Source organism: Dermacentor albipictus, chromosome 1 (genome assembly GCF_038994185.2).
Source record: "Dermacentor albipictus isolate Rhodes 1998 colony chromosome 1, USDA_Dalb.pri_finalv2, whole genome shotgun sequence".
In the NCBI taxonomy this organism is placed as follows: domain Eukaryota; kingdom Metazoa; phylum Arthropoda; class Arachnida; order Ixodida; family Ixodidae; genus Dermacentor; species Dermacentor albipictus.
The window spans coordinates 258,431,122-258,446,663 of NC_091821.1; the positions used below are offsets into that span (position 1 = coordinate 258,431,122).

The following is a 15,542-nucleotide window of genomic DNA, read 5'->3' on the forward strand; positions in this document are numbered from 1 at the left end:
GCTTCGTGTATGTACTATCGGCATCAAATGAAATATGAACAGCTGAGCGCCTAACTGAAGGTGAAGTACGCACCGTCCACTCATCACCGTTGACAGCCGCGCACACCCGGTTCAACTGCCCTGCGCGACGATGTTCACACCATACACTGACATTTTCCTGTTCTGGGGCCCCTTTTTATTTGAAGGCGAGAAAAGATGACGGCGCAGTGATGATGACTGCGCAAACTGGGCACCTTCGTTCGCGATCCATTTGACGCCGATATGGCACATACGCTTTCGCTGCACTGGGCGATACTATACTGGCCCTATGCTGTGACATTGTAGCTTCTTCGATTGTTGTTTTGTTGCTTTGAAATAAAAGAGGCAGAACAGAAACGAAAAGGGGGAGCATCATCGCGCAGTGCGTTCAAACTGGATGAGCGCGCCTGCCGATGGTGATGACTGGACAGTGCGCGCTTCAACTTCAGTTACGCTCTTCGCTGTTCACGTTTCATTTGACGCCGATAATACATGAGTTCCTATATAACACGCATGTCCTCTTTCTCTTTCAATATCGGTCACTTTAAGCTGCAGGGCTCTGACACCGCTTACAAAACGTGTACCGGTGCTTCTTTAATATAACCTTATAAAAAAAAAAACATTCCGCCGCGACGCTGTAATGTTCGCGTCCGGCGTCTCATGGCAGAAACATTTCGCCACCAGTTTCGTCAGCCCATAATGCGCTGCGCCTGCTCTAGCTATCGCGCGGCGTGACGGAACGTCCGCCGCTGCAACGCGCCGCTTTTCTATTCCAGTCTCTATGTATTTTCTTTTTCTTTCTTTTTTTCGAATTAGTCGTTTGCGAGCGCGCCTGGCCGGGACGTCCTCCGCGCTTGTCCCCAGCCAGCCAGCGAGCACGCACACTGTCGTGATGGTGGCAAATCGACCAGCCGCCACCTGTTGTTTCGAGCTGCAACTCCTTTTGTACACTCTCTGCTGCTCCCTCGGCGCTTGTTCGTATAGTTTCCGATGCGGCCTTGAAAACAGCCTGTCTACAAAAAATAATCCGCTGATGTTGTAGATAGCGCGTCGGCTCCGTGCTTTCGTTCATGGGCATGTATGCCGTGCAGCCATCCACTGCGGCTTCCAGTTACCCGAGTGCGATTCCGGCGTAATTCTTACGTCACAAATGCATACCGGATATATGCACACACTCGCCGCGCGAGACTGTGCAGGCGTACGTGCGTACTCTGCGTCTTGTTTATGTTTCTCGTCCATCGCGGCTTTCGAGGGCCGTCGTCTGCATGCGGCCGCCGCGCGGTCAGGGGAGCGGGCAGCCGGATTGCGGCGAAGCTTTTTTTTTTTTTTTGCCCCCCCCCCCTTCATTCTGCGCTTGCACTGCACGCGTGATACGCACGCCGAGCGCTTCTCTCCAGAGGCGGGAAAAGGAGCCGCTGCGTGAAATGAGGAAGGAGGGGCACGCGGGGATCACAGCAAATCCGTGGGAGGGGGAAAAAAAAATCAGAAGCGCAAAAAACGCGGCACGGTTCCGTTTCAAAACACTGCCGGCGCGACGCCTACGGTCCCTAGCTTAGTTCTCGTTACACAGGCGCCGCCGTTGGCGATCGATGTTGGCGGTGGGGCGTCTCAGGGTCGGCTGCGACGGCGTCACCATCCCTCCGGACGTGTGCGGCCCATAGTTCAGCGCCGAAGAGACGCACTGACCGCGGAGTGCCTCGTGCACTCCTCGGTATACACGCAGCTCGTAAAGACCGACCCGGGACGGAGCACTTTTATAGGGCGCTTACAGCCCGCACGTTCAGCTGCCGGCGTCAGCGTGGCGGCAGCCGCGTAAATTCAGCGGGCGCCCAAGCTCGCGCCACGGTCCGCGAGTCATCTCAGAGTTGTTCTTCCCCCTCCCCCGTGGAACGTCGAATAGCGCCGAGCTCCTCCGTTCAAGGACGGCTTCAAGTCCGTCCGCGTGTATTTATGCCCCGGTTAGGTCGCCTGCGGAGACGCGAGACCGCGACTCCCCCCACCTCCGAGTCTCCCCCCCCCCCTCCCCGGTTGGCGACGTGTATTTCGTCACGCCGCACCACGGACAGACGCGTGGACGCTTGCTTAGCCGACCTCGCTATTAATCCTTCTTTCCCTACGGTCCGGCTGCTAATTTTCTTACTCATTGTTCTCCTCTTCTATCCTGATATATATTTTTCGCAGCGCCGCGTTTAATTCCTTACACGGATATATGGCTTTAAATCTCACTTGATTCCTCTCTGAAAGGGTTGCCGCCGGCTGCATGACGTATACGTCGACTCTCTCTGCAATGTGCCCGGGTGTAATGACTCATTGGGGTCACCAGTATCTGTCTCTTTTTCTTTCCGCGTCTTACCGCTTTTGTTATCTTTTCTTCTTCCTCGCTGAGTGGGAAAGGCCCGGGGGAAACGGAATAGCAGCAGCCAGGGCGGCGCGCGAGCTTCCCCATCGTTCATCGTCGCGTCCTCTTGTTCGTAGAGTTCATTTCCTCCATTTTGAATAACAAGTTAAAAGGCCTGTGCTGCGTGCCCGCGCTCAAACTATGCTACCCCCTCCCCGTAATCTTCGTCCGTTGCGTTCCTAGGGCAACTGTCGCGTGGCCAAGAAAATGACGCGCCTCAGTATACGCATGGAAAGGAGCTGGTATCAGCGTCGTACTCGCAAGTTTTTGCCGCCATGTAACTAAACGCTGAATGATGGTGGCTACAGCCTTTACAGCGAAGCTGTTAGCGTCTCGTTGTTCGGCATTTGTCGAGTCCGCCAATGTGGGCAAAAATTTGGGCCGATCCCGGAGGTAGTGCAATACCGGGCCGACCCGCGGCGGAGGCGAAGCAGGCATACATTCTTTGGAATCGCGCATACAACCTAAAGAACAGCGTTCGTTTCAATAAAGAACAAGCACAAAACAAGCATCCGAACCACAAATTTGATGACTAGCCCGCAAAAAGTTCTACGGACGTTTTATGCCGCTTTTCGATACATGCGTCCGTGGAGTAACGGTACCAATATCGTGCTTCTCTACTAGAGCTCCTGTGCCTGCCGCCGGATAGTTTTAATACCGTTTATTTATTTATTACACAGTACTGGCATGCTTGAACATCCAGAACAGACATTGAGAACTTCGCGCGAAGGCACTTTGCATGGGTGAGACAAGAGCGAAGCGCACCAGTGGTTATCGTCGGCGACTTTAATGTTGACATTTGCGAAACCCGACAAGAAGGACTGGTTCCTGTTATTTGTCAGGGACAACTTTGGACTCACGTGCTACAACGGCCCCAATCAACCCACCACGCGGTGCAGATCGTGTTTGGATTTGGTCTTCGCCGAGAATGTAGCGAAAATTGTCGCAGAATCCATCATGGTCTACCACAGCGACCACAAAGCTATTATGGATACCATTATTCTAAAGTAACAAAACATTTCATACCCCATCACAGCAAGTGTAGTGCATTTTTCAACAGCTTCGCTGGACATCCGCAGGATCGGGATGGCGGGGCAATTTTTTATGGTTTTCTTGTGGAGAAGCAACGTAGCTGTGGAATCGTTGTAAATATTTTCCAAGATATTCGCGTATGCCTTCTGCACTCCTTGATTACGTAATGCCTTCATGACTGCTGGTACCTCTACTGAATCAAATGTGTGTTTTTTTTTTCAGAATCTATGAAAGCTGTATATATATAGAGGTTGATTATGCTCCGCATATTTCAGCTATATATCATGACGAGAAAGGGAACAGAGGGGCCCAATTTTGATTATTAGTCACGATCATAAGCCAACATACAATTACACCAAGGAAAGCATAGGGGAGATTATTTGTAGTTCTAATTGAAGTGAAGAAATGGTAAATAAATGGAAATGAAAGTAGGTGAAATAACAACTGGCCGCAGGTGGAATAAGAACCCACGTCTTCTCATTGTGCGTGCGATGTGCCGTATTCGTATCGATAAGGCCATGTTAACGGCTTGCGCAAGATCCTGTAAAATTGCTGGTGACGGCGATTCCTCCACTTCCGCCCCATTGCTGCAAGAGGCGGACATAGCGTGACAGATGAAATGGCAGCTAATGAACGTGTTACAATATTTTAATTCGTGATTACGTTACGGCGCGTGTTGCATTTGCTAAATTTCAGCCGGTCAGTGCTCGGGGACATGTTCCGTTTAGTATAGGAATGCGCATGGAACTGTAGCACCGGTTTCGACATATCCACGCGAAAAATAAGCCTCAGTGCGGTGGCTTTCCGCCGCAGCTTTGTTCTGTGGTACCTGATGTACATCCTCTGGATAGCAGTATATGAAGCGTATTACTTTCCCCAAAGCAGAATATTGAAATAAATTTGGCTGTGGATACCTTTTTTAATTATGAGGTTTTACGTGCCAAAACTACCTTCTGATAATGAGGCACGCCGTAGTGGAGGACTCCGGAAATTTCGACCACCTGGGGATCTTTAACGTGCACCTAAATGTAAGCACACGGGTGTTTTCGCATTTCGCCCCCATCGAAATGCGGCCGCCGCGACCGGGATTCGATCCCGCGACCTCGTGCTCAGCACCTCAACGCCATAGCCACTGAGCAACCGCGGCGGGTGCTGTGGATACCTGGAAACAGCTCCCAAATTGACATGCCTCTATAGTATTTAAATAAATAGACGTGCCCATAAAGAATACAACTTGTTCGTCAGTTGAATTTAGTTATACGAGGTGGTAATTTTAAATTTTTCATGAATTAAAAAAAATTGCTGATAGTTGCTGATAACATAATTTTACTCGTTGAGCTAGATTATTCAGGTAGGCGGATATTGCTTCCATGAGAAATCGAAACGCATATTCAACTAATTAACAGAAATCCGCTATTTAATCTCCTTACGAATTATTTTACGGCACATATTGCAATGTACGAATTCTAGCCGGTGAGTTCGCAAGGCACATCCATTTGAAATAAATTGCCAGACTGACATCAGTTTGGAGATACGCGCCATCAAACTCGCCGTAAAAATGCACTGTTGTGCCACTTACCTTTTCTTTTCTTTTTTTTTTTTTGCAATACGCTCTTATACGCATTGAAGCACAAACGCAACCGGAACGCCCATGTGTTTCGTAGCACACTTTGGGAAATAATCTATCGGAACTGGTGCCATCCTGGAGATTCGTTTTAAATGGTTACGTCTTGCAATCTCACCGGCTACAACTCGTAAATTGCAATATGTTGCGCAAACTAATAAATTAAGAAGGTTATTGGTGGATTTTTTAATTAGTTGAATATGTGTTTCGGTTTATCGTGATAGTTATGTCCAGCTCTTCGAATATTCCAGCGCAAGGACAAAAATTATGCTATCTGCCACCGGCGCGATATTTAAAAATTGCGGAAAACCTAAAAATGATCACCCCGCTTACAGCTATAACTAAACATTGCTGTTTGTGATAAAGCATAGCGCCCGCCTCATCGGGTAATTCAGCTGACGATACCGAATAGCGCTATTTGCCGGCGATGATACACTAGCGACGTAACAAGGAGGAGTTTTTTTTTTTTATTCAAGTAACCTAAAGGCCCATACGGGCATTACATAAGGGTGCTACAATAAATTAGTGATAGATACAGTATACGCATTTCAACATATTATGCATGCTAAAATAAACATAACACAAGCGGAAAAACAGGGAAAACAAAAAGAGAAACAGTAAGAGTAATACAACGACACGTCCTAAACGTTGAAGATACATATAGAATTAAAATGGGTGTAACAGAAAATCAACGTAACTTGGTCACTTCATACAAGGAAAATGCTTACTAAAAAGGTACACATACCAACAGATACTGTATGAAACATTGAAAAGCACAACCAGAGAAAATTTTATGTAGTACAAGGAACTCTGTGCTAACCTAGAACAAAACCATTTGCGCAAGGAACATCAAAATAAGGTGAAGAAAAAAAAATAAGAAAAAAGCGTACAATAACACAGTGATGCCTATAGCAAATGAGCAAAAGAATACTACGTTAGTACGTTAAAATAATGTTTTAGTTTTGCTAGGAAATCATCATGACTTAGAGATTATACGATTTCATTCGGTAACATATTCCAGGGATATATCGCGAGAAAGAGGGGCGAGTGACTCAAGTTGTGCGCGCAAGAACGGGCTGCACTTTAAAGGATGATCAGGGCGCGGGAAGATACGACGGGCGAGCCTGCTGTGGCACGCGCTGAAAGACGACCGAATGAGAAAAAAGTCCTATCAGCCTTCGATTTTCTAGCCAGGGGAGATTTAGAGATATTTTAATGCTAGTGATGCTAGACGTTCGTGGGTAATAATAATTTGAGGGGGAATTGGCCTTCATTACTTGAATGAAGGCCCAATATTCCGCGTATTCTTGAGAACCTTTCGCCTTAGAGTTGGTAATATCGATTAATGATTAATTTATCAATGTGTTAAATGTTAAACACAATTAATCTCCATCGATGTCCAGCTTTCATTTAATCGACTTATCGGTTAGACCTGTTCGATTAAGCGTTTCCGAGAGTTTGACAGGAGTCCATGGCGCGAAAATGATGAAATCGCACTAGAATGGCGGAGCACGAGGATTGACATTCCTTCGCTCTGTAGAAAAGAGCATGTGGTTCAAAATTATAAACCAATAATTTTCTTTTCCTCTATTGCAGTTTCTTTCATACTTCAGTTGGACTTCACTTTTCACTTTTGCCGTTTTTCTTACTTATTGTTTAACTGCACTGTACAGGGATTCGCTAGTGCGACGTATCTTATTTAAGTCTGCTCTAAGTGCCACTTTATAACATATATTGTTTATCTTTTCAAAATCCGCTAGTTCCAACTACATTATAGTCTTTAACAATTTAAAGATTATACTTTAACAAACGTTTATACACTTGCGTTTCAAACTTGCTTGCACCTTTCAAACATTAAATTAGGGTCCTACAAACGTAGATAACTATGTTTCAAATTGCCCGGCAAAAATTTCGATTGATCATTTGACCGATAAAAAACCCTGCGTCGAAAGCTATTAATCGATTAAAGGGTAAAAAGATGAATGATTAATCGTTAATCGAATAAAAAAGTTATTCGGCCATCCCTATTTCGTCTGCTGGCATGTATGAGAATTGCGTACTGCAGTGAAAAATCACCGCCCACGCACTCCGTACAGATGGTTAACCAGTGAAGCTGAAACGTGCGGCCCTGATGTTTATCACTGGGCGAATTCCGGCGGCTCATTAAACGGCTTGGTAGGCTGCCGGATCCTCGGTACGCAGTTGCTGCTTGCGCTCGGCTGCACGAGCCTGTTCTTGTGCCCAGGCTGCAGCATCGGCACGGGCTTGTTCCCGGTTCCGCTCGCGGCGTTGCTGATCGAAAGCTGCATGCTCCTCAGGAGTACGTCAGTGGTCATGACTCGAACCCGCGACCTCGTGCTCATATATGTAGAACGCCATAGCCAACAACGAGCTGCCGCGGCCTGTGGGCATGCAACAGGCGTGTGCGAGCCCGGGCTAAACCAGTGCGGGTCTGCGCTGTGGAGTGCTGATGGCAGCCAACGTTGCTACACTTGATCCCGCGCTTATCCATCTGATCGATTTTCAGCGAAGGGATTTCTCCCTGAAAGGGGGGCTCTTTCGTGCGCGACTGCCAGAACGTTTGAGTGACTCGCGCTTCACGACGCAATCTCGTAATGGGGAAACACGATCGCCGGAGAACCTCCCGGCCTTTTCCTTCCAGGCCAGCAAATGCTAGAGCCGACATTCGAGCCCCGAACGTATGGTTGGTGCACTTTTATTCTCTGCTGGTTTTACAGCCGACGGCTGCTTTCCTGAAAATAGAGATGAGAGAGATAAAAAAAGTAGAAACGGAACAAGGCGAAATAGATACGACATGCACGTTGAGGTTTCGTTATGTACAGGGGAACCTTGAAGTAAGACGCCACTGCACCTGTCAGTTTGAGGCTTGCCCGGAATTATTGACAAGAGCCGTGATACCACTGCCGTGCAGGGCTCTCACAGCCTCCGTCGAAAGATCCCGGGTACCGGGTACACCATACCGCCATAACCGGGTACACCATACCGCCAGTCTAGGTTGCAGCGTTTCATCGCGCCGCTGCGTTACGTCGGCTTACACAAATATATACGAGATTAGCGCGCTGAATTCGGCAAAATCAAGCATAAGGCAGAACTAATCTTTCCCTTGCAATGTGGAAGGTGCAGATCGGTGAATTTGGAGATAACTCGGGAGTTAAAAACAATTTAGCTATGTGGGGCGGATAAAATGACCCATAGTGTTGAGAAGCAGTCACCTAGCTTTATATGCCTACAATACAATTTTACAGCGAAGCTGTTAGCCTCTTGTTGGTCGGCAGTTTTCGTGTCCGCGTCCGTGGGCAAAAATGTGGGCCGATCCCAGATGTAGTGCAATACCGGGTTAATCTGCAGTGGAGATGAGGCAAGCTTCAAACACTCAGCAAAGTGAAGCGAAAATTACATACATTCTTTGGAACCGTATACAACATACATAACACCATTCGTTTCAGTAAAGAACAAGCCCAAAAGAAGCACCCGAACCACATATAATTGATAAGGCGCTCCTGACAACTATGCGAAGCACGTAGCGCTACCCGCATACCTTTCCCGCTAAAGATTGCAGTTGCGCAAGCTGCCGTGGCGACGGCAACTTGCGACGTGGGGGAGTGACGTCACTAGTCTTTCGTATATAAAAGAAGCACCCTACCAATTGATTTCATTGTCGTTGCAGCACCGCTATAGGTAGGCAACGTATATTTAGGACTCCCGAGGAGCAGCGTGAATACGAGGTGCGTCAAAGGGAAAAGGAAACGGCAACACGACCAGCGGCGGTGTGCTGTCAAAATTACCATTACTCTTATTATGTACTACCACTACTCTAAATTATCTTTACTACCACTGCTCTAAAGCAATAAAGCATTACATATCTCCATCAGCAGTTATTTATAGTGGTGGTTTTGAACAGTTTCGTTGGACATCCACTTTCGCAAGGCCGGGATGGCGAGTAATCTTTTTTTATTCTACTCATTTACAATTACGAGGGTGTGTACACCTTACGATGTCGCATATGCTATAGCCGTCTGGTGCACATGATAGACCCCACACACGACACATCCGTAATTACATTACCATATCCACAACCTGGTTATTTCTCGAAAACTATACTACTTCGCTAGATCACACGGAATTCTTACATGGAGACCAATATGCCCGGTGGCGAGAATGGGATGCTACCTTCGTCGCTGTATGCTGGAAACGTTCGGCAGTAGTACACTGAAGTCCAACGTGTCATAGTTAAAATAGCCTATACCGTTGGTAGACCGGCTCAGCTACGGTGCTGCTGCGCTTGACTGAAGCCTGCATGAGATGCCGTTGAGCATGTATAAAAGGCGCGAGTTTTGCCTGACTCCACACCTCAGCCTCTCCCGCCCATTTGCACCCAACGAAGCAAGAAAATAAGACGACTGATCGAGACCGAAATAATTCTAAAATTCTTAAACATGAGGGCTCTGCCTGCTGTGCTACTTTCGTTTCCACAGACATCGTCAGATTTTAGTGACTGGCGGACGAGCTTAGCCAAGCGTCGTGTACCGCACGCTCCACCTGAGAGCAGGTATTTGGGGCCCGTTTGCTGTTTTCAATCTTAATAACATGAAGAGACGCCCCCCCCCCCCCCCTCCTTCTCCAAGAAAGAAGATTACCAGATTTATTTTCAGTATATATGGTCGCAATTGACTGTTTCCCAATTGATTACCCGAGCTCGTTTAAAAAGCATGTCCGAAGAGAATGAAATCGCATGTCTTTATGTTTAAAGTATAGTCAAATGAAAATTGAATAGCAGATTATCAGAATACACTGAATTTGCCTCATGGCTACGCTACCAGTGCCGGCACTCTTTCTAGGTTATAGTCCCTTTTTACCACATAAGTAATTATGTATTCTTCCTTCTTCTTAAAATGATATGACAGTGATACACTGGAAGGATCGCCAAGCGCATGCGTGGTCACGGAGGACGACATATGGAACTGTTTCAGAGATCTGTTGGAAGAGCAAAATTTAAAGGTTGACTCGCGTGTCAACGTGACTAAGGTTACAATGTGATCTCTAATCTTTTTTTATTGTTTCTCTTGCATTCTTGTGTTGTTGTTGTTGTATTGTTGCGTGTGCCGAGGTATGCGTGGCAGGCAGGAGGTCTTGACCCCACTTCACGCAGAGTCAGAGACGAGGAGAGCTTTCTCGGCGAAGAATTCTTTGTACAGTATGTACAAGTTGGCGTGGTCGAGAGACCAACCGAGCAGCTCCAAGCTGCTTAAATAACACCTCCCCGTCCCCAGATTCCCCAGATAGTCCCTAAGGACGAACAATTTCGAGAGAGAGAGGGTCCGGGCAGCCTCCGTGGTCCCAACGCCGCCTTCAGTGGCCGGCGCCTCCGGGCACCGTGCTGCGCCGTCAGGCCAATCTGGCGGTCGGTCGGTATGGTGCGCCGGGCAAGTTCAATGGCCCGGCATACGACAAAGGGAACAATCTGCAAGGCAAGGTGTCGAAACATAGTCCTTGGGTGGTCGGTAAAAGGGTTGCCCCTGGGCGCCGCCGCAGAAAGGAGGGGGTGGGGTGCATTGCTGTCTGCACGAGGAGGGGCCGAATAGCAGTAGGTGAGCCGGCGGCCGCTTCCGTCGTTGACGCCGTGCAGCCGCGAGGACACCCAAGCCGTGCACTTAGTCGTCATGTACCCGAAGCGGGCACCATGTGGGGATGAATGCTGCCTCCACGGTCGACACACCACAGCACTGGCCTCCCGTCAGGCAAATCCCAAGGCACAAACATAACAGTATCCATCACAGTGGTGGAAGAGGCTGTGGGTGAAAGCTGCTCTTCATATATAGAGGCAGCTTGTCAAGAGCCCTCAGCCAGCTCTGTATAAAGCGGTCAGCAACGGCAAGTAGCGTCAAAGACGCAACGCTTTAGCTTTTAGGTTTATTCTACTCTGCCGAGTTCTCCCTGTGGGTGTTAGCAGTATTGCGAATAATTGAAGTAAAGCAATTCTGATGCGCAGATAAATAGCGAATACTCTTTGGGGGAAAGCGCGTGATGTTTATAGTAGTCGGAGGCGGCGATTCCCTGTGCTCGACATGCTGCCACGCGCGCTCCGCGTGCATTTCGTCGTCAGCGTGCACCTGGGCGAGTCCAAAATATCTAAGTTCGCCAGGAAACAAGGGAGTTTATTCCACGAGTGGTTAAAAAGTCGCAGTTTCGCCCGAGAGCTCGAAGCATCGATTGCAATAGCAAATTAGTAGACAGCTATACGAAGTAAGGATAATATAGTTTTATCGGCCGTATAAACTTGTAAACATTCGCTTACTAATTAAATTAACAAGCATGGTGTCACGCGTGCATAAGCAGACATGCCCCTCCCCCCCCCCCCCGCACCCCGGTGCCTTGCGCACGATGGAAGCCGCCCCCTTCCTCCCCGCTTTCCTCCCTTGCGCGCGAGATCGAGCAGCGGTGCCTCCTATATAGCTTAGGCCTGTTCATGCACTCTGCTTTACGAGATCATGCTTCTTGGACCGAAATTTCCATTGCCAACCCCGGCGTGACAAAAGCGGTGACGTCAGAATGACCGCGGCTTACTCGGGACTGTCCCCATTAGATTCTGTGGCAGCTTCGAGCAAGGTAGCATGACTTCACGGGTGGAAGTGCACAGGCCTTGAGCTATGTAGGAGGCGATGGATTTAACTGAGCCGCCATCGTTGGCTCACCCTCGCACGCCTTCACTCGCACGTACGGCGCGCGGCGACGATGTTGTATCGCCCGTGGACTTCATACGGAACTTCACGGCGACGGCAGCAATGCGCCTGGAGTGTCCATATAACTGCTGTCGCAATAGAAAGCACGCCATATTCTCGGGATGACCACTTTCGGGGATAAGTTCACTTTCGCGAGATTTCGCGTCACTATATAGCGTCAAACGCGTCGGCATCTACGAGCAACGGTATTCTCGGCACTGCGCCAGGAACGCTATTATCCGTCGACGTGCCCGGTGCCAGTCACGCGAAATCGCGCGAAATGCCAATTGTAATCCCCGTGATTGTATAGAATGGGATCGTGCTTGGAACGTTATGATATGGTCTGAGCAGGATATACATAAGCAACAAAAATGCTACAGAAATTCTTAGAATTGTGTACTAATGCATAAGAATTCTTTGGCTCTGGAAAAAGTGATGGGTAGACATGCATAAGATGGCAACATAAGTAATAAATAAAAGCAAAGGAACAGCAGAGCCAAGGAATGCTTAAGCATTATAGGCGATCCTCAGAATTTCTGTAGCATTTCTTGATCCAAAGTGCTCAGAAATTTGTATTTAGATGCTTCAAACTGCTCCAAAATTAACATTCTGCTGCTCCAAAAATTGCTTCAAATCTAAGTTCGTCTGTGGAACCAGTGCAAGTGCAATTGAAACCAAGATACGGTGAGGCTTATAGCGCGTTACAAATGCTTTACAGCATTTGAAACCAAGAAACAAACCGTGCAAAAATGCATCAGGTCTCTCTCGGGATGATGCCGGTCGATGTGCAATGCGGTTGCTGATGAGCACTTGGCCACCCAGTGTACATATGTGCCGCAATAATGATCCGTTGCGGTCAGAATAAAAAATTTTTGTTTTCAAGGTGACTTGACTCGCTCTCTAGGGATTCATCAATAAGGCAAAGTTGCTCGTGACATTGAAGTGCACGAACAGTGTTTACGCAGTTCGCGCAAAACACAATGCCCGTCCTCACAAAATCTCTCACATGGTCTCTCTAACATGCAAGCGACTGAGCGGCACCCCGACGCAGCTACGTTCCGTGTGCACCCCTCCGCATGACACCCGCCGCTAACGATGAATGTCGCGAAAATGTCCGTGTGAGTAATGGGCTTCCGCGCACACGACTCTGGAGCTCCAATTATCCATGTTTCAGCGCATGTGAGATATAGGGTTTCGTCGATCTCAAAGAGCGACGTACATTATTATTATCCGTTATCGTGTAAAACTACGCCGTGCTTACTGCGTTTAATTCGGTCCTCCAACTACCAAATTGGTGTGAAATGGGTTTGTCAGCAGCTTTTGTTCTCAAATGCCGCTAGGCATCCGTGCGCCTTCTAGGCAGGGTAGATCCTCTGTGAACTCTTGTGCTTTCGCAGTGCTTTCGCAATGCAGTGCTTTCGAGGAGGGCTCCCGCGTGTTCACAACAGTGCAGAGAGTATTATGTCAACGCCACAGGGAGCTCTTGTTGGAAAGGTTTATTACAAACGGGCTGGGGACGAGACATAGTCTCGTCCCCTTTCCTCTCAAGGTATTCGAACAGACGGGCCGAGCTCTTGGTTCAAGCAGAGCTAGCTGCGGTGACCTTTGACTTAAAAATCACAAAACCAAACTACTAGCACCCACAGCCAGGTAAAGGGAGGGAAAACGGCAGCGTTCGCTGCGATCGAGAACCATGGAGTGCTGTTTAGTTCCCTGTATCCAGACCCACATGGACGCCACTACGTCCCCCTCCCCCTATCCAAAGAAAAAGACAAAAAGAAAAATCAACACCACATGCACACGATTGCACGCGATGTGAATTAAAACTTACGTCAATCAATTTGACATATGGTTGTTGTGTGCTACAAAAGTGTTGCCAGTTTGAACTCCTCGACGCCCCAGCATCGCCTCTGTCAGCGAGGAGTGTGGATCAATCTGCAGTGGAGCCATGACCTACATAGCTTTCCCTCTGAACTTTGTCATACTGCTTTGTCACTACTGTTATTTATTCGTAAGACGCACAGTATTAGTGTGTAAAAATAGAAAGGAATGTACGGCATCCGGTTCACTGTGCATGCTTTAATTCTGGGCCTTCGAAGCTCCAGTCTCGAGTGTTGGAACGCTTGGTGGGCACGCTACATGTCTCGGTTTTCTCGTGACGCTTATGCATGTGTGACTGAGGCTGTACGCCTGCCTTGCAGCCAGACGAGGAGGAGACGGAGCAGCGTGTCGAGCTGGTGCGGGTGGGAAACCTCGAGGACCGGCGGCAGCAGCTGGCGCTGCGGGCACGCGACCAACACTTCGTCAAGGGCGTCATGCGCATCAGCTGTGTCATGGACGTGCCCGAGCTCGGGCGCCGCGCCGCGGAGAAGTTGGTCACCAGGGCCACAACGCCCCACCTCAGGCCAGGTACGTGCACGTGCAACGAATTGGGCCACATGACCAGCGTCACTCTTGCCTTATGTATACCGCAACGCAACACTTGCGAGGGCCAGGATGAATTTACCGCCATGAGGATGTTCTTTAAGAATACTTTGATGCGCACGAACAGGAATGTAAGTGAAAACAAATCGAATTCACGAACGTAGCCATGTAACCCTCTATTTGTGCATTGCACATCGACTGGTCCAATCGGTGCCTCGCAGTGCGGGGCTATAGATGTCATCACTCCTGTGTCTCGCGGATCCGCTGCGTTATGGAGCTTGCTCCGTGCTGTTTGTGGTGTGTGCCAGACAGTGTGTTTACCTGTGGTTCAATGTTCAGTTATCAACACTATACAATATAGTTAATACACTGGGATTGCGTTGTTAGGCCTTTTTAGGAATATGTGAACGCTCAGCAAATAATCAAAGAAAGAATTTAAAATAAAAAACAGACAGGAGTGTTATGACTCTAGATAACATAATCTAACAAGACATTCCCAATGAACGCCTGTTATTTCCTGTAACGAACACTAGGCCTTTTGTGATGCATCCAGTTTTTAATCTCTTTAACAGAAAAGCCACATGGGTTCATATATATAGGCTTTACACTAGGCCTGCGCGCGCATGTCCTGATTCCTGCACTACTTGGAGTGCAAAAAATGCTGCCTGTCTAGGAAAACCTGCTTCCACCCAAAATGTTCTCCTTCTACTGTAAGATTCTTGCAGAAGGGTTTTTATTCGACTTGCCAAATGTGTGCTAGGCACGTAATATGTGTGCTGAAACGCTTCCTATACAGTATACCGTTTGTCCCAGCTAACGTTAGCCAAGGCGTTCAACTAAAAAAAAAATGAGAAAAATATTTTGCAAACGCAGTGCCAAATGGAATTATGAAAGCTACGGTGTCCGGTCGTCAGAGGTCTGGAAACCGGACACCGTTTGTCTTACGATCGTATCTTGCACCGTGTTTTTTAAATAATTTTTTTGTTGTTGAACAGCCTGGCTAACGTCAGCTGGGACACCTGATAGGTATTTGCGTTGCAATTGCCTGCGGGCTACTTTGCGAATGGAACTAGACCCGCAGACAGTTGCGAATTCCTGTCACTGAAGTTTATGCGTCCAGTCATGGTCTCGGCACCTCCACTGGCGTGGACCCTTATCTCAGAGCACTTTTCTTCAGCCTCACTTTATTATGGTACAATGTAGCCAAGAAAGACTGCGAAGGCATCCATGCTGCAAGTTTGCTAGGATGTATACGTTAACATCTCTCTCTCTCTCTAGTGTACATGTATACCAGATGTTCTTTTTT

The 15,542-nt window shown here is 48.1% G+C and overlaps 1 protein-coding gene across 1 annotated transcript in view; it reads left to right on the forward strand.

Annotated features, from left to right (window-relative positions):
• The window catches only part of LOC139054355 (uncharacterized), an 88,555-nt gene that overhangs the window by 52,745 nt on the left and 20,268 nt on the right, over positions 1-15,542 (forward strand). The window contains exon 5 of the mRNA XM_070531232.1: positions 14,014-14,221. Within this exon, the coding sequence (XP_070387333.1) occupies positions 14,014-14,221 (208 nt within the window). The remainder of the gene's footprint in view (positions 1-14,013; positions 14,222-15,542) is intronic.